Source organism: Rattus norvegicus, chromosome 2 (assembly GCF_021556685.1).
Source record: "Rattus norvegicus strain SHRSP/BbbUtx chromosome 2, alternate assembly SHRSP_T2T, whole genome shotgun sequence".
Classification (NCBI taxonomy): domain Eukaryota; kingdom Metazoa; phylum Chordata; class Mammalia; order Rodentia; family Muridae; genus Rattus; species Rattus norvegicus.
In genome coordinates this window covers 146,091,768-146,111,086 of record NC_141535.1, presented here as the reverse complement: position 1 = coordinate 146,111,086, position 19,319 = coordinate 146,091,768, and the positions used below count along the sequence as shown (strand labels likewise).

Genomic DNA, 19,319 nt, shown 5'->3' with positions numbered 1-19,319 from the left:
TGCTCTAGGAACTCTGTAAGTCACTGCTAACCCAGGTCCCAAGTAACCAGGAAACGGCACACTAACGGAACTCCTGAGCTCATGCTGAGTCCTCGGTAACCCCTGACCACACAGGGCAATGCAGAGAGCTTGGAGCAATACGGTTTGGTTTCTAAAGAACAGCATCCTGGGGATTAAAGAAGTACACCAGGAACTTCTAGGCTGTCATCCAGAAGATGCAGTTCAGGGTGAGTTACAATGTATGTAAATTTCTCATTATCATGATGTAGCAACATGAAAGAATGCAGAAAGTTTTCTTTAATTTTGAAAACAAATCATAATCTCACTTATTCTCAAAGATCATATATGATAAAAAGATAAAAAATTCACTTATATTTTAATTAGAAATCTTAATGCCAAGAAGTTAATATTAAAAATCTGTTTATTTTGTGAACTTTCATGAATTAGACATATAAAGAAATTTCCTATAGCCAATTCCTTCTTTATTAACCTTGTGAAATGGAAATGATGTTTATATAATTACAAAGACTTTCTAGACAATATATTTTGTATTTTATTTCCATGTGGAAAATTGAAGAGCTTAAACAATCAGCCAAAGGTCCGAGGTAGTTAGAGAGCCTGTTTACTGTATGTTTTTACCATATGAGCTCTCCATCTGGCTGGCTGGATTAAAATGAGCTGTGTAACCTAAGCCACAGAGTTAAACTCTGAACCTCTGGGCCTTAATCCTAAACCCGACATAACATTTCCCAGCTCACAGGAAAGTTGTGAGAATGGCGTATACAGAACTTGCTGAGTAAAACAGATGCTGCGAACTGTTTTATTGTCTCAAAACTGGTACTCCTTCTTAATTGGCATACTGCGTGATAACCTAATGAAAGCACAAAGGTCTCCTATGAATTTCTCCATTAACCAAGCTTGCTCCATGTCATGGTCTGGTGGTACAGTGACTGTTAACAATCCCCTCACTTGCCTTGGAAACACTGTTGACAACAGCCGACTACTGTAGCCCACTGTAGAGGCAGTGAAGCTCTGGCTTGTGCCCTGGTTCCATCCACAAGGCAGAGAGACCACTATGAATCTGTCTGGTTTAGGGATGTCTGGGCAACTCCTTCCTTCCTTCTTTTTCTGTCTGTGAGTTATGAACCTCTTCTATAGACAGGCACATAATACTGGATGTATAAGTTTAGTTTGCTCTCACTCTGCTTCATCTTCTGTCCTCCATGTATGTCTGGTGCTAAATTGGTTGACGCCTGCAATCTTTGTCTCCTCATATGCTCTCACACTGTGGATCTGCTCACAGAAAGCCACACTCACACCAGTCCTGCCTGATCTGTGTCCATGCTGTACCATGCCCTCCAACAGGCCTGTGTGTGTTCAGAGTCCTCCTTATGCTGGTGACAGGGCAGCTCATGGCTCACTTGTATTTCCTACTGGCAGCTCCAACTGAATTCCCAGAAAGCAGATGGCTATGGCCATCCCATTTACTTCTGGATCCCTTTGTCATCCCCATCAAAACCAGGCTGACTCTAAAGAGGATCAGAAAGTCTCAGGTGGGGTTTTTGAGGACAAATTCCCCAGATTAAAGCCTTCCTTATAGTCATCACAGTAAAAAAAATGCTTTAGGTCTGAATAATTGAAGTGATTTCAATACTTATTACAAAAACGTCATCCTGAATAGAGACTTTTCCTCTGTGGTTCCACAGTACCTTGTAGAGGGCAATTCCTATTGAACTGTAATGGTGTGAGGGAGAAATGAACATAATGCCTGTGCTCATAACTAAAACAGATAATTACTTTGTCTATGCAGAAAAAAATTAACAGAAATACCAGGAATCTACATACGGATGGCTTCAGAGATCTATGATTTAGTGACTATATAAACACACAAGTCATTAGCATTTCAAAGAGAATCAAGATCTTTGACAGTTTGTTTCAGAGCTAAGCATATATGACCTTGGATGAGCCATGATAGCAGGATTTAAGGACAAGGTCAGGAAATGGGCCAAGCCTTCACGGAGAACTAACTTCTCAGGGCTGCATCGGAGACTGGTCTCCTCCATTCCAGACCCACACTGGCCTGATTCAGAGGTGCTCTGGGTCACAGAGAGCACAGAACGCCAGTAAGTATGATTTAGAGGTTTAAGTGGAAAAAAGGACCTCACTTCAAGGAGAGGTAACCTTATGTACTAAAGTAGAAACTGTTCTAGATCTTTGAAACCATACATGAGGGCCAAATGCAAAAGAGATATTTAGAACTGAATTTTCTGTAAGAAAAAATGATTATACAAAACATTCTTAACCAAATGAAAATATTTATGATATCACCGTAAAGATATATAAAATAAGGAGATGCCATAAAAATAAAGATATCACATTTTAACTGAGCCCCCAATAATGTCATAAAATAAAAGTCAGATTAACATGATAGAGAATTAATTATAATATTCTCTCACCTCGACTGTACAGTATTGATAATTGGTATCACTGCCGGTGTAATATGGGGATCCCTCCCACCTCGAAATGCAATCCCCCCCTCTTTTTTGGAATGATTGTTGCATTAAGTTCTAAGAGAGAATGATAATTACATTGAGTTTAGGTGTTAAAATGTATTAGGAAAAAAAATCAGTTAGCACACATGCTACAATTAACAAACTAGAAAAACATGTGTTCTCATGACCTTATAAGTTCATAATATGTTAGCGATAAATTAACCAGACATATTGTGATCACTATAACTTTTATCACATATGTAACAGGATTTCTGTATAATATTAGCATAAACACCATTTTAACCAAACATTAACTATTACATAGATAAGATTATTAAAGTCATTAACCACATGCACATCAAAAATCTAAACATTTAAATAGGTATGTGTATTCATAAACAAGTTACCAACACACATGGCTAGGAAAACATTAAGTGCCTATGATCAGTCATAGCTACTTTTCAAAGGCCCTTGGGTTCTGTCATTTTGATTAGTTTTCTTCTGATGAGACTTCCAAGCCATGCTTATGACTCGTCGCTGTGAAAAACTGCCTACCATTTTTGACCACGGAGTAATTTCAAGTTAAGTTTTCCACAGTCTCCTTTTTGAGAAAGAAAACAACCGGGATTCTCTTCAAGGAAAGGAACAAGGAAGGAATAGTCTCAAAATTAAAGACATATTTATCATTTATCAGTTTTCTTTCTTTCGTTTTTAAGAAAAATATCATTATCATCTTTAAAGGAAATTTGGAATGTATTTTAACTAAACCAAGTTTGATGGCTACTTTAATAAACACCAGGTTCATGCTGCAAGTTAACTGCCACCACCACCACTACCTCTGCATACAGTCACTGCTTCAGGACAGACACGGAACACTTGACCACACAGACAGGGGTGGGTGGAAAGTGAGCTCACCACGGGCTGCAGTGGGGCACCGGGCATCATGGCGTTGGCTAACTGCATTTGCTGGGCCAGCATGGCCATGTTCTTCTGCTGAATCAAGTTATTCCGCCCATTTATCTCCAATTGTGTTTTTAAATGAGGGGGTGGATGAAGATATTTGCAGTTTTCTCTGGAGCAACGACCCTAAAAGATAAAAGAAGCAAGAACCATTGTTAAATAACATCAAATGAGTAAACTGTAGGAATGACATGCAAACAAGTCATTCAAATCTATGAGTTTTCCCCACAATTTATCATTCACAGCATTTTTACACATTAAGAGAAAGTAATGAATTCGACTGCACAGGTATTATTAAAATGAAGATTTAAGACATCTGAAAAGTTTAAAAGCTCAATGAAGTTTCTTCAGTTTAATAATTTCAGTGTCACTCTTTCCAGTTTAAAAGTTTACTGATTTAAAAGTGAGCCTAAAACACAAAAGTCAAGTAAAGAACCTTAAGCTGGCTACATCTTCACTGACATCATGAAGTCATGAAAAGAATCATGAAAGCTCATCATTGGTGTTTTATCTCTACTGAGTTCGAACAAACTAGCTTAGAGGACTCACAGAACATTGTTCCTCCAGGAAATACGACTCCAAAGGGACCCCAGAGCAAATTAAATGAGAACTGTTACAAAGTCCCAGACATTGGAGAGTCCATGGCTAAAAGAGAGCTACCTTATTCTCACGGCAAAGAGGTTTAAAGGATAGTCAAATACTGGTTAGATCTGAGCCTTTCAAATATTGTCCTATGACCCCAAACTGTGAAAATGACATACTATGCAAAGAACTGACAACAAGAAAGGTAGAAACAGATAAGTCCCTAACGAATAATAACTGTGTGCATATAATAAGTTTGTGTCTTCCTGGATGGCTCATCAGAAGCACTTATTACAGTCTATAATGTGTCAGACCGTGGGAACTGCTTCATTCATACTAACATACTGTTTGGCAATCTCAACAACTACATTGAAAAGATTTTCACCAGAGAATCTAGGGTGGAACTGCTTGTTCCTTCACAGGATACCACGGATTAAGCTCTCCATAACCTATTTTACTTTTTTTTTCTATAGAAAAGTAAATTTTACTTTGTTTAATTTTACTTTGAATAAATTGGAAAACTGATGCTTACAATAAAAACTAACTATTCTAGGCCAAAGGCTCTATTTAGGTTCTCACACTGTAAGATGTTTTAGGACAGCTCTCTAGACTGTGTTAATAAGAGCACTGCTGTGAGGTTAGGACTGTCAGCCATCTATAGCTTCTTTCCTCATCTGCATATCCAAAGGAAACCCCATTCCCCAGATTCTGGCCCGTTTCCCTCTACCAATGGAGCCATTCCTCACCACTGTCAGAGGCATACATGTATCTGTGGCGTCTAGGAGCACACAAGTGCTGGCCTCTGGGCTCTCAGTAGCACAAGTACCTGCGTCCTTTTAAAGCTTCACTGACTCCAGTCCCCAACCTAAACTTCCCCAGACCACAGTGTCCCTTGCTCCAGCTGCTTTCCCCTATGATCCTACCATTCTGGCCTCTCTGCCCTCTGCCTTTTGTCTCTCTCTTGTTTTCCTCTCTTGGTGTTCTTTATCCACTCTGTTTGCTCTCCTCTCTGGCTCCTGACCCAACTCACTGACAACTCCAGTCTTCAGGCCATGTTCATTCTACTACTACTCTGTCTCCTTGCTCTGGACACTTCCGGATGCCTCTAGCTGTACCCTCTCTTATATCTACTATAAAAGCTTTCCCCTCAATCATAGCCCAGAGTGGGCATGTCTAACCTCCAGTTTATAAGCCATTAGCTGTGCCAACTGCATAAACCACTAACATCAATAAACCCGTCCCCTCCACAGCTTAAATGCATATCCAAGGGAAGGAGAAGGCAACGCTGGCAGGATATGATTTCTACTTTATGTGCTAGGTACAGATTTTGATAGACCCGTGCTTCATAAAGTGGCTCGTTCCAATCAAATAACCATGCTTGATATATGTTGTGCTCATAGGAACACTGTTAGCTTAAAAGCATCTCAGTGAAAAACAACCTCAGAAACAACTAGGCCCCCCATGATGAAGCACACACAAATCAATCTGAAGTCATGACTGGATGAAGTAAATAAGCTCCCAAGGGCCACACATTCTGTTTACAGAGCTCCCGGGCCGAGTTCTCCCGGAGACATAAGGCCTATTTCAATATAAAAGAGAATTGGACTGTAGCACAGTGGTTCGCAGTTTGTAGGTCATGATCCCTTTGCAGGTCACCTAAGACCACTGGAAAACACAGATGTTTACATTATGATTCTTAACAGGAGGCAAATTACAGTTATGAAGTTATGGTTAGGGGGGATGGTCACTGCAACATGAGAAAGCATCTTAAAGGACTGAAGGGTGAGGAGGTTGAGAACCACAGTTCTAACACAACTTTTGGTTCTCAATACTTTCACCTCAGATTTTTCACAAAACTGGATTGGGGTGCAGATGAGAAGGTGAGTTGACCCAATGGTTTAGTCATAATTAGCTTAGCTCCACAAACAGCAGAGGCATAGCATGGACTGGATGGACGCGAACAGTTGTTTTCCTCAGTGTCCCTCTCAGTACTTCCTGACCACATAGCACCCAGACCCTCTACCTAGGAACACAGCTGGGACTAGAATAACGGAAAGGGATTTTATGTGCTGCCTATAAATTCAGCACCAGTGCATCCTTTCTAACTTCTGGATTTTGTTTTTAACATTTATTTATTATATGCCAGAGCATTCTTATGGATGTCAAAGAACAACTTATGGGGGTCAGTGCTCTCCCTGCATCACGTGTGTGCAGGCTGTTAGACTCGACAGCAAGCACCTTTACCGGCTGTGCTATTTTGCAGGCCCATCCGTCTTAGAAGCTTAGACATATGGCTGCCATTGTGCATTTACTCAGCGGGGAGAGGTATCACCTGACTCTATTTACCTGGCTTAGTTTTATTGTCATGAGTCCTTGATTTCAAAATAAAGCTGTAAATATGTTTTGGACAGGACATCCACTGTTCTGTGACATTTCCTGGGGACACTTGAACAAATATCTACTCATAAAGAAATGTCAGATTAAAGTAACAATTCCACCAGAGTTAAAACTGTCAAATCAATGTATTTATGGGGGTTTCGTACATGAGGATGAGTGAGGGTTACCTTACAGTGTTGGTGCCCACAAGTTAGGGCCAGGGATGTGAGTTTTTTCAAGGAGTTAGGTAGTTCTGGCATAGTAGAAAACACTACAGAAGACTTTCTGCGCAAAGTCACAGGAATTTGCATTGATATGCACAGGGAAAGTAACAGTGACCCATGTAAGGGACATTTCATAAACTCCATTATTAGGGAGTTTGAAACAGGTTTGAGGTTGACAGCACTGATAAATGATTGTGGCTCCACAAACAGAAAGATCACAAATAAATCAGAATAAACATCCCGTTCTAGAGTAGTACTCACAAATCTAGAAACACAAAAGAATGAAAACCTCCAACCAGCAGTATGAGTTCCTTTGAGAATTCTGATAAAGGCACAGTCAGTGTCATCCCCATCCATCTCCCCAGCAGCACCCGCCCGATGCCCGACCCATCGCCCAGGAAGCAGCTGCACAGAGAGTGGATATGGTTCCTAATAACACGTCCAAAGGTGAATTGTACTCTACCTTCATTCTAGTGCTAAGGAACATAGATTACAAACTAAACTTAACACCCAGTCTGTATTTTATACTATGCTGGACTAAGAATAATGCTTTTTTCAGACAATAATTTAATTTCATCACATGCCTTTAAGCACGGACATACATGTGCACTCACATATGCACTCAGGCATGTGTATGTCTGCACACGAGTGGGCATACACGCGCATACACACACACACCACACACACACACACACACACACACACACACAGTAGAAGGCAGGTTGTGAAGGCCAGGAGATCCATGTACACATTCATTGTGTTTGTATTTGGCACCATAATATGTAGAAAAAGGCATTAAAACACAAGCCCAAAGTCAAATCTGTAGGAGTTGTTCTTTTCAATCATTTGGATATGTCACCTCAGCACAAATTGAATTGGGATACAGGATTTAAAAACATGAAAACATAAAAGACATTTTGTGTGAGAGTGTGTGTGTGTGTGTGTGTGTGAGGGGGTGTGTGTGTGCGCAAGTGTCCAATGTCTTTATATCACTTGCTTTTTACCTTGTCTTTTGAGACAGTGTCTCACTGCACCTGGAGGACACTGGCTGGCTGGCCAGGCAGCTACAGGGATTCTCTATTCCTCCCTCCCAATCCTGCCATTACATGTAAGCACAGCCATGCCTAGCTCCTCATGCGGAGCCGGTGTTTCAGACACAGATCCTCATGCCTGCCCTGCAGTCCCTGTGAGCCAAGTTCCCAGCCTGCAAAATATATTTTTGTTTGGTTTTACAGGCACATGTAGTTGCACATACATTGGAACAGTACAAAGACTGCTTTTGAGTGGCTTTGCTACTTGCTTGTGTGACTTCATGGAAATCAGTGAACTCTATGGGGCCACATCTTCTTTACAGAATAACTATAGCAGACGCTGCCACTGTGGTAACGGAAGCCTAGAAGAGCTCAGGTCGGCTTTATACATGGTAACTGGCATAGTGGGCACTCAATAACTCTGATTATTTTCTCTTTCCTTGAAGTTTTAAAATAAGAATAATCAAAACAGTTCAATTAAGCACTGTGCCTTTAAAAAGTACTGAAAATAATACAGGACAGCGCCCAGGGACAAAGCATGCCAGTGATCATGGAGGAATGATGAAGGCATTGTTGCTTCTTTAATCAACACCCACCAAAGGAAAACTCCACGTTAATCCTTCTATTAGCATGGGAGTTTTGTGCTTTGCATGTGTTGATTCTGATGCAAACTTATTTTAAGGTAACTGTTCAACAACTGAAACCAACAGCAGTGACAGAGAACACACTCTAGTTTTCATATTAATGTTTTTATGTTTCTGAATGTAAGGATAAGCTCATTTAGCTATGAATATTACAACAAACTTTTTTACTTAAACAAGTAAAATTTTACATTTGAGCTTCGGGTTTAGTCTTCAAAACAAATCTGTGGTTCATTGTTCAACCTTAGGATTTAGGAAAATACATTTTAAAACAATTCTATGAATGTGCACACGTAGTGACTACATGGGGAAAACGAATGGGTGTGGCCCATGAGAGAAGCACATGAAGAGGGAAAATAAAGGATATGGTAAGGGCCAAGCAGCCAACAAAACAGAGAGATACGGCCGAGTGAGTCAAGGGACAGGAGCTGAGGAAAACGGAAATGCTGTTTCTGAGATATTTTTAATATTTATTTTAAAAACCTACCAATGATTGAAAATAAAACAGTACATTAGTTAGAAGGCAGGTAAGTTTAATAGTACAAAGAGGTCAATATTAAGTTTTCAATGTTTTTTCTTAACCTGAAATAAAAGGATGACTATGACTTGTATAGTCAGAATCTGAAATGACGTACTATCATATTGCTAAGTGGTAACAACGAGTAGGAAGACACTGCCCAGTCATATCTTGGTGGACTCTAAATTATAGGGGTGCCACCCTAGAGGCCTGTCCCAGCTTCCTTTGGCACCACTGGATTTCTAGAAAGGCTCCTCAAACTAGAACCATTTATTTCAGTGGTTAAAACAAAACTAGTATTTCCTTTGGGACAGCAGAGACAGGCATGTTTCTGAAGCACTTTCTTAGCCAGAAAATCTGACTGTGAAATGGGCAGCTTCCAATTGACACTTAACAGCTTTCTTTTTCCCCAGCTGATATATATTTTCCCAAAATAAGATTATTAATGTCACTGCTCATCAAAACATGTAGCTTCTCACTTCCAAGGAATGTTTTCTTATGAATCTACCTTATTGTTTCGTTATTCATTTCATGATACTCATAAGATATTATGTGATATTAATATAGCTTAATTTTTATTTTTAATTGACTTCATGTACATATGGTTACTGTGTGTTTGGGGCCATGAAGGCTCAAAGGGTATCATCTCCTCTGGAACTGGAATTACAGATGATAGATGACTCTGAGTCACCATTTGGTTACTGAGAACTGAACCTAGGCCATCAGAAAGCACAGATTTGTTTTTAACCGCTGAGCCACTGCTACAGCCCATAATGTGTATGATAATTTTAAGTTCTACCATTTACTGGTAGGAGATTTAGAACAGTCTATATAATTTACTGTAAGAAAAATATATTTTATCCAAAACCCTTCCAACATCCATATATAAATCCTTCAATTTCTTTTTTAAGATGAATGTGCATTCAATTAACATTAGGAATCATTTTATGAGATTTTCCAAATGTAGAGGAAAAAAATCAATGCAACTAAAACAGATTGCATTGAAGTTCATAAGTAAGTATTCCTTTATAGCTTCCTTGCTCCCATGGAGGGTTTTTATAAGTTTGCTGCACCCTAAAAAGACATACTAGCTTTCTTAACATCAGCATTATTGACAATTAGCACCACATACAAATGTTGGGTGGGTTGTAGTACTACAGGATGTTTGGACTGTACCACATCCCCCTAAAACAATCATGCCCAGCTTGGAACAACCTTGGCCATCATTAGAACAATCACCAGTGAAAGACAAACATTGATTATTACCCAGTGAAATATAACAAAGGCTTTATGAGTCAGCTAGGGATGCCATAAGAAAAATGCTACAGACTGGGTCATGTAAACAGAAATAAATTTTCTAGTTTTAGAAGCTCAAAACCCAAGATGAAGGTCTTATTCTCTCCAGTTTTCAGTCAGAACTATCCTCATGAGTTCCTCTGTCTTTGGTTCCATATTGACTCTCTTAGTGAGCAGAGAAACAGAAGGAAAGAGAGAGAAAGGGAAGAAGTGAAGGCGAAAGGGGAATGGGGGGAGGTAGGCAGAGATTCTCTCTAAGCTCACCTGTAATTCTTCTTGTCAGTACGCCAATCTATTAGATTATCGTTCTAGTCTTTGGGCCATCGTGAATCTTAGTTCTAATCTTAAGAACCTCATTTACGCACCTACCCTGATATGAAGACTTCAGTCCATTGATTCTTCATGGACAGAGACATGTATGACTAACAATAGCTGACATTCTGAAGAGAGCTCAATGTACTCTAAACATTTCACTATTTTAAATGGAGGGTTTATTCTGGAAATTTCCTCAAACATAAAGTACTAAATGTATACTGAGAAACTCAAAGGAAAAGGAGCATATGGCTGACGAGTTATTACTTCTAACTTAGTCAATTACTAACAGCTGCAAACTTTAAAAACCTTGAAAGTATGAGTTTCAATATTTACTTATTTTTCTTGTATATTTCTGTAAATATTCTAAAAGTTAAAATATTTAGTAGAGGATAGTGAGAGATAAATCATATCTCAACTTACAGTTAGTTTATCATAGATATAAAATAAGTATTTAGCTGAAATAGAATGCACTGAGAATCCTCTTTTCTGGTCCCATGACAAGCTCTTATTACACACACACACACACACACACACACACACACACACACACACACTCCATACTCACTCACAGCCTGTTGACTTTGTAATTTATCACTACTTGAAGGGATACTTGTTACTTGAAGGGATACTGGTTACCTGAAGGGATACTGGTTACTTGAAGGGATACTGGTTACCTGAAGGGATACTGGTTACATTTAATATGCACTAAACTTTGTCTTCATCAACATTTAACTTGGTCACAAATGGGAGATTTTAGGTAACAGTTTTTAGCTATTTAAAGAGCCATTTACAGAACTCAATAGCTATTCTAGGCAGGATTTTGTAGAACATTCCTAAGGTTTGATGATGAAGATTCTTGTATATTAAAACCAATAGTGACATTTACAATATCCCAAAATACCCTCCTTGCTGACGCAGTATCAAGGCACTCTACCTCACTGGGATACTGTGACTTTCCCAAAGTGCTCAGGAGCTCGTATTGCACAACTCCATTAATCATCTTGGAAATGACAAAAAGTGAAACTCTATACCTCTGCTTGGTGTTCTGAATGCATGCGCCTTGGGTAGGTAGCTTGGGGGAAGGGGGAGGAAGTGAAAGGCAGCACATCACAGACATTCTTGTGACAAATATATCGTGTCTCCCTCCAGCAGCTTTTGCTTATGAGAGATCACATACACATGCAGCTGTGACAGCAGGTTGCATCTGCAGAGTCATCACCAGAAATCCAGATCTATTTAGAGATGCCTCTGATGGGATGGCACACATAGAAACAGTCTCGCTTTTTACTTATACATGTGGCCTCTATGGCACGGAATCCTAACAATATATAAACACTAATGCTGTGGAAGCTTTACCAGCACCATGAACATCCCTGGTTCTATACACACTGTGGGCTCCAGAGATGGATACAGTCTGTACCCCCGAACCAAAGTGGAGTTTCTATGACCTTGTGAAGTCCAGTGACATTTGGTAGGTGCCAGTACCATTAGACAGTCCAACATGTCCTGGCTGCTTTCTGCTTTTTTATAGCATCATAAAACTGGAAATGCCAGATCATTGTTTTATATATATATATGTATATGTATATGTTTTATATACATATATATGAATGTATATGAATGTATATGTATATGTGTATATATGTCTGTATGTATTCGTATATGTATGCATATGTATGTATATATGTATTTTTTTCCAAATTGCTTCAATTATTTTTCAGCACACTGACTATTAGACTTCTAAACTATGGCCAAACCATTTGTGATGTTTTAGGGATTCCAAATCAAACCAGCTAACAATCAAAAGGCCCAGTGTTTACACAATAACCTTCAGTGGTATATTTGTAGGACATGTTTTTCAGCTGAAGAATGGAAAGTGTCTTACAGACAGTGCACAACTCATCACTGTGATATTATAACATGGATGATAATGTGACAGAAATAAGAAGGAGGTAAACTTAGGTGAAACATACACATGTTTCTCATATCCCGCTCTTAGAATTACTAACGTAGCTGTTTGTATAGACATGCTAGCTCCTGGTCCACTTACTCAGAAAACCTCTATCTTGTATCCTCCCCTCCATACAGCATTGATTTAAAACCAAAAGATGCATCTTATTACGATAAAGGACTAATACAGCTTACATGCGGCTTCTGTGTTAAGCACTATGCTAAGCACATTACAGATGCTGATGACTCAATGCTCCAGCATCAGTTATTCTAGTTTCCCTTACTTTGCTGAATCAAAGGTATATACTGACTGCTCCTAAGTACATCAGTGAACCCAGCAGATCCTAGTCTACTCCTAGCCACTGTACTAGGATACACATTCATACAAACTGCATTAGGTTTGGTCATCTTTACCTATGAGTACCTAATCACTGACCTCTCAAAATAAAACTACAAGTGGCTCTAGCAAGAACAGGTCCAAACTAAACCACTACTGTGAGGTGTCAAAGGAAAAAAAATATTCCAATATGTAAGGTACTGATTTTGGAGGTTAGTCCACATAGTATTCCAAACTATAATAAAAAACATTAAATGTGCTTCTGAATGTCAGCTTATCTGTTATGTTTGGCCCTTCCACAGCACTGACAGTGAACTGCAGAGAACGGAGGACCACCAAATGAGTTAAAGTAATACTCCATGCTCTGTTTCAATCAGAGACTCTGAGTGGTAAGAGGTGTTTTGTGGACCTGTTTGGTTTCTATACATTAGAATTTATATAAATGTTATACACATACATATATGTACATACACATACAGTAGAGCATCTAGAGAGAATTAAACCATGGTGAGCTTTAGGGGGTTTGTGTTTTTATTCATGGACATAAAAGAAACTAAAAAAGAAATGAGAATGGTAAACTCTGCTTATATTGATACAACAAAGTATTTATTACTGCTAGATCCTAATAAGCTTACAAATATAATAAAGTAATTCTTTGCTTTAAAAAATTTTAAGTAAAATTTTCACATATTAAAGTGATACCCATAATTTAGTCATAGCAATTTTCAAAGTATGTTATAGTTTCACCAAATATTAATATTTTTACTCTAAATCTTCAAAATCTACTAGCTGTGATAACATATCTGACGTATGGAGTTGGTGCTTAAACAATTCTTACACTATGTGAATAGTTTTAACTGCTTTTACTCACTAAAATCACTTCACCGCCCTCCTCTCCAGGCTTTATATACATCATTAACTTTGCCAACTATGAGATTCTTCCGCTCCTCCCTAACAGTCCAGTGGCAGTCTTTTCAAGCCTATGGGATTCCCTAGCTGAAAATACCCTGACCCTTTCTGTGTTCCTAAATGCCATTCAAGTACGGGATGGAATGTTACTGCTTTGTGCAGGTGACACTGACGGAGATGGAAGGGAAGGAAGGTGAGGTGGCTGTGTTCAGGATGCTTCACTAGCATCTCTCCCTGACAGACCCACCGTGTAGCTGAACGAAATGTGCTTACTAACACTGGTTCTGTTCCTCTGAGGAAAATACACTCCTCACCACACCCCCATGGCAATCGACTAAAATTGCGCACAGCTATCAGCTCTGACTGGAGACTGCAATGAAGAGAAAGAAAATGATTTCATGAACCCAGAACACAGCTCCATTGGGTGCTGGCTGCAGCAGCATAAGCAATTAGGGTGGGAAAGATCTTAAAGCGAAAAACAGTATCACAACACAAAGTTATGTGAGTCTGTCTCTTGCTCTGTCTCTTGCTCTGTGTACCTTCCTCACCCCCAAGTCTCCCACTGGCATCCCAGAGAAGCCCTTCAAATATCTAAAGAAGTAACACCTAACAAATTCTACCTGGAGTTTATCTCAAGAATAAAGCAGTAGACGCATTTCATATTTTGGGTGTGTGGGGATATTATCAATTAATACAAACCACAAAAAGAAATAGAAAACCACTATAGATGAGTTTGATACTGGAATCATCCTGTGAGCATGAGATCTCAAAAAAGCATGCTTCTCTCAAGGCGCTGTCCTCTAAATGGCAACCTGAAGCTGCAGAGTGTGTTCTAAGTCATTAGGATAGAGCTGTGGATCCTCACAAGAGCAGACACACAACACCGTTTTTGCAATGCACTAAAATGTGAATGAAAAAGAAATGGTACATGCAGTTGTCACACAATGCTCTTCTTCTAGTCATCAACAATATTCAGGCTGATCTGCTGTGTACCAGGTAGCATGTTCGCCATTCCTGCAACTCATCTTTCACAGAAGCAGGTGGACTTAATAGAAAGATTGTTTTTCTTTTCCTTTGAGCAACATTCTCCTCATCCTGTATACTGTTTACCCATCTTCCTCCCCAAGCAAAAGCTTTCCAGAGAGGAGTAATGATGCCTCAGAGCTCTTGTATCCACAGCCTAAGTCAGCTGACCAAAGTCACCAAGTCCAAGACTTTTCAGAAAGGATTTGTTAATAATGGAGCTTGTTTTAAAATCCATTAATTTTATATCACAGTATTTATTCTCTTTGGACCACAACCAATTATCTTAAGTTGAGTTTCAAATACTAAAAATTTATTTTCACAGTTTAGCAGTTTGTGGAGTCTGAGAAGAAAGCATCAAAAAAGTCGATTCACAGTGGATCCATTCACAAAGGACATTTTGATGAAAAAGATAGTCTCGGATTTTCTTTTCTGTATCTTCTCCAGGATTTCCACCGGCTCCCATCTTTTTACAAACCTTTCCATTTGAATGAAGTTGCTTTCTGTTCTAATTTCCAACCCTATGTTCCCTTTCCTTCTGTAACTAACCACTGCTGGCCAAGCATAGCCCTGATAGCCCGCAGGTAGAATCCACTCAATGGATACAGTCCTGTCCTAGAGCTATAAAGAGCTCAGACCCACAATGACCTTAGAGCCACGTGGTTCCTACAGTAGATATGAAAGAGGGAAAGCACCAGGGTGATAGAAAGCTTTCTGTTCACCTTTCACCTTTGACATCTACTAGGGGTTCTGTGTGAGTGTAACTTCCTCCCCTATGACTACCAACTTCATCTGTGGTCTGGACAATGAATGGAGGTGACTGGATCCTAGTCGTTTGCTAGTACATTCACCCCATCACTGGAGCCTTGCAAGCCTTGCTTTCCATCACCTGGGCCTCTTTCTAAAGAAATGTTTTATTTAAAGCATCTTTCTCTCCTCTTCCTTCAGCAGTTCAGATCCTCACAAAGTTAGAGTCTCTTTTAATGAGACAGCATGTACTATGTCTCTAGTGACTTCAGATGCCAAATCTAGACTCTAGTGGAACGAAAATTCCCCAGAGCCAAGGCGAACACTGTTCACTGTGAGGCTGATTTGACACTCCTCAGTGATGGCTCACTGAGGCACTCAGACTCTGGAGCAAATGGTACCCTCTGCCTGGGATGCTGCATCCAGGTGTGTGGGGGTGGGGGGAGGGAGCATACCTAGCATCCAAAGGAGGAATAAATTCATGTTCACTTCTTTTATGTTAAGAATCTGGGCACCGGTCTTGAAAAGTTGGGTGACAATAAAATGAATTGTTTACACACTTATTTATGACAAGTGGCTATCTTCACAAGTCACTTTTTGTGGCTTTTTTTCCATTTCTTCACTTTTTTGGTCAGGGAGAATACACAGATAGTATTGACTTCAGTAGCTTTTAACTCAGATGAGAGGTAATTCATACCAGCATGTGCATAAACTTCCTGATGATGCTAGAACTAACAGAGTCTCATTAACACATACATCTTCACAACTGTTGCTAAGAAACATTTTGCCTACTTCAGGTAATGTGTGATCTAGAGAAAACTACAAGACCCAAATCAATGGTCCCCACCTACAACCCTTTAAGTAAAACTGTTAAAAGTACACCAATACCCATTCTCTGCTCCCAGAAATTCTGATTCATCTAGCTTTGACTGCGCTTCAGATACATGTGAAGGCTATCGTTGGCTTGCAATGAGTTCATCTCGCAGAGTTCTTTTCAGACTAATTTCTGTCAGGGTCTTCAAGATTTATTATAATCTTTCAAGTAACTGCCACTTTTGTTTTGAAGGTATTTATGAGCTCTTTGAGTGGGAGAAATAGGAGAAAGACTTCTTCACAACGAATTGCAAGATAGATCTGTTGCCTGTAGCTCCTTTAGATATAAGATCCCGGACAAATGTTAAGAACAGCTATACGATTAGAAATTATTTCAGAATACTTTGCTCAGATGAAGTAAAAAAATTCTAAAAGAAATTTAGGAAAGCAATAAATCAAATAATAAATAAATAAGTAAATAAATAAATCCTACATAACTTAGGCAGTCACTCACATCTCTGGTAATTCATGTTTTAACTACTAGCCAATACTGATTTTTCAAGCTCAATTACAACATATGTAAGTTTAGCAAAAATTTTTCCTAGTTTCAGTAATTGTTCATAAAAGTACATTGACATATAAATTTTCAAGGATACAGAAATGAAGTCTTAAGATCAATGTAACATTCTTTGGAAGACAAATGAGTAGAATACCTTTTGACTTTCATTTAATAACTACAGGCATTCCATTCGATAGTACAGTGTCTCTTTATTCTTATAAGACCTACTGTTAACTTTATGACAATTCTGTGAGATACCTCTTATTAATCTCATACTGCAAATGAATAAATAAAGTTCCAACAGTTAAATTTCCCACAAGCCCATGAAAATTTAAATTATGACATTAGAGGGGCTGGGCGTGTTGGGGCCATCATATTTCTCACCAATGGATTCAGGTAGCCTATTTGAGGGATTAAAATAATTTTTAGTTTGTGTTTACTGATTAGGTAAAACTTGCTTTTGCTATTTGAGAGGAAATGAACATATATATATATGTGTGTGTGTGTGTGTGTGTGTGTGTGTGTCTTGAAATCATTATGAATACATTAAATCTATAACATTATTTAGCAGATCTAACTAGAAGCACAGCACATGCACTATCTACAGCCCACATTAAACTATGTTTAAGCCCTTGCACAAGACATATCTGTATCCATGTATACCCAGACATAAACTGCTCTTGTATCCATCCCCCTGCCACTTCTTGGTTAACTCTTCAGTAGAGTTAAAGACCTGGTTAAATGTCATCTCCTCCCAGACATTTTTAAGTCTTTGTTAAGAGTTCTTCCAGCTATATTCAATGCCTGGTTATATTACAGCATTGAACCTGTCCATTAGGTTCACACATTTAATTTTTTAGTATGAAAGTATCAAAAATGCCTTAAATTTTAAATAAAAGTATACAAAGCATCATAGTTCTAATATTCATCTTTAAAACACAGTCTATTCAGTTATTAAGAAAGAGATCTCAAAATGGCAAAATACAACTTACTTATCCTACTTTTTCTTAAAGATTTTTTAAGGGCTAGATAATGGTGGCACATGTATTTAATCCCATTATTCTAGAGGCAGAGACAAGCTGATTTCTCTGAGTGCTAGGCCAGTCTGATCTACAGAGATTTCTAGGATAGCCAAGGCTCTACAAAGAAACCCTGTCTCAAAAAAACAAAACAAACAAAAATTGTAGTGAAACATTAAAATAAGACTTACATAATGTCGTTGTACTTTGGGTTTCAAAACACCACCTTGTGTTATCACTGTGAATTAGCCTGACAGCTCACCATACTTCCATTTTTCCTAGTGTTATGTTTCCAATATGACACTTAAAACATGCTCCATCCCACAACCTTTAAAAAACCTGATCTTTCTTCGGGGAGGGGGTGGAATGGCTCAGGGGTTAAGACCAATTTTTCCTCTTGTGGAAAACCTGGGTTCAGATTTTTGCTTCTTAGGAATGTACATGTCCATGCAAGAAAATCAGTCAATAAATAAATTAAAAGTGAATCATATATATGTATATTCCACAGGATCTTTAAGTAAAGTCATTTTTAACACACAGACATTTTCTCCTACTTCATTTCCTTGAGTTACTTTGCAGACTTAAATGAACATATGAATTAATACAATAAATGATTCTCAAACTTCCTGAGAAATTTAGTCATTTTTCTCATATCTAATGAACTACTCCAAAAGGTAGCAGGCAAGGGAACACACAAGGATAGAAGGATGAAAGAAAAAAAAATGGAAGTGAAAAGAAGGAACAAGGGAAGAAACTGGGACAAGGGGGTGAGGTAGAGATGACAAAGATAGAGACCAATATTATTTCATAAAATAGAAGATTAGCAACATAACTCACCCAGGACTAAATGCTTAATTACAAAACCAAAACCAAAACAAACAACAAAAAAGTCAGACAGACAGCAAATAACTTGCCCAAATCAGAAAAGGCTAAAACATTTAGTTCTCAAATCTGTCTGAATCTCATTCTGCAACTGTATTTTCCTTTAGCCACACTGACTTCTCGAAAGAACAAAGATCCAGGAGGCCTTCACAGTAAGACAGACAGAGTAGAACTTTCAGCAGAGTCAGCTGACTTATGGGTAAAACAACCAGGCTAGGGAGAGGGCTTTGTGCAGGGAAGCCAGGTCTGAGAGTGAAGGGAGAGTATTGCAGGCCTAACTCAAGTGTCAGGACAGGACATGTATATAAGCAGAGATTAATCCTTTGCTCGTTGTCTTTGCAGCTGCCTGTTTAGATGTCAGGAACACAGACCAGGCATGATGGCCTAAGGGTGTAAAAGGACTGCACTCATTAAATAAATCCAAGACTTACTTTGTATGCTTATTTACTACCTAATGACCTAAGGCAAAACAGCTGCTGAAACTGATCAAGTGAAGTAGGCCAAGGGAGCACACAAAAGCCATCCCACACCATACACACCAGAAAAACACTCAAATTATTAATATAAGAAACTACCAGGATTATTCTTTGGTGAATAATGAAACAGGCCTGCACCTGCACAAATCAAAACTTCAAAATCATAATAC

The 19,319-nt window shown here is 38.8% G+C and overlaps 1 protein-coding gene across 50 annotated transcripts in view; it reads right to left on the bottom strand.

Annotated features, from left to right (window-relative positions):
- Positions 1-19,319, bottom strand: part of Mbnl1 (muscleblind-like splicing regulator 1) — a 167,892-nt gene that overhangs the window by 30,647 nt on the left and 117,926 nt on the right. For 25 of the 50 annotated variants that reach the window (XM_087616795.1, XM_087616819.1, XM_087616840.1 and 22 more), the window contains 2 exons: positions 3,408-3,578; positions 2,457-2,567 (listed from right to left, as the gene is read on the bottom strand). In XM_087616795.1, the coding sequence (XP_087472921.1) occupies positions 2,457-2,567; positions 3,408-3,476 (180 nt within the window). In that variant the 5' untranslated portion in view covers positions 3,477-3,578. 50 annotated transcript variants of the gene reach the window in all.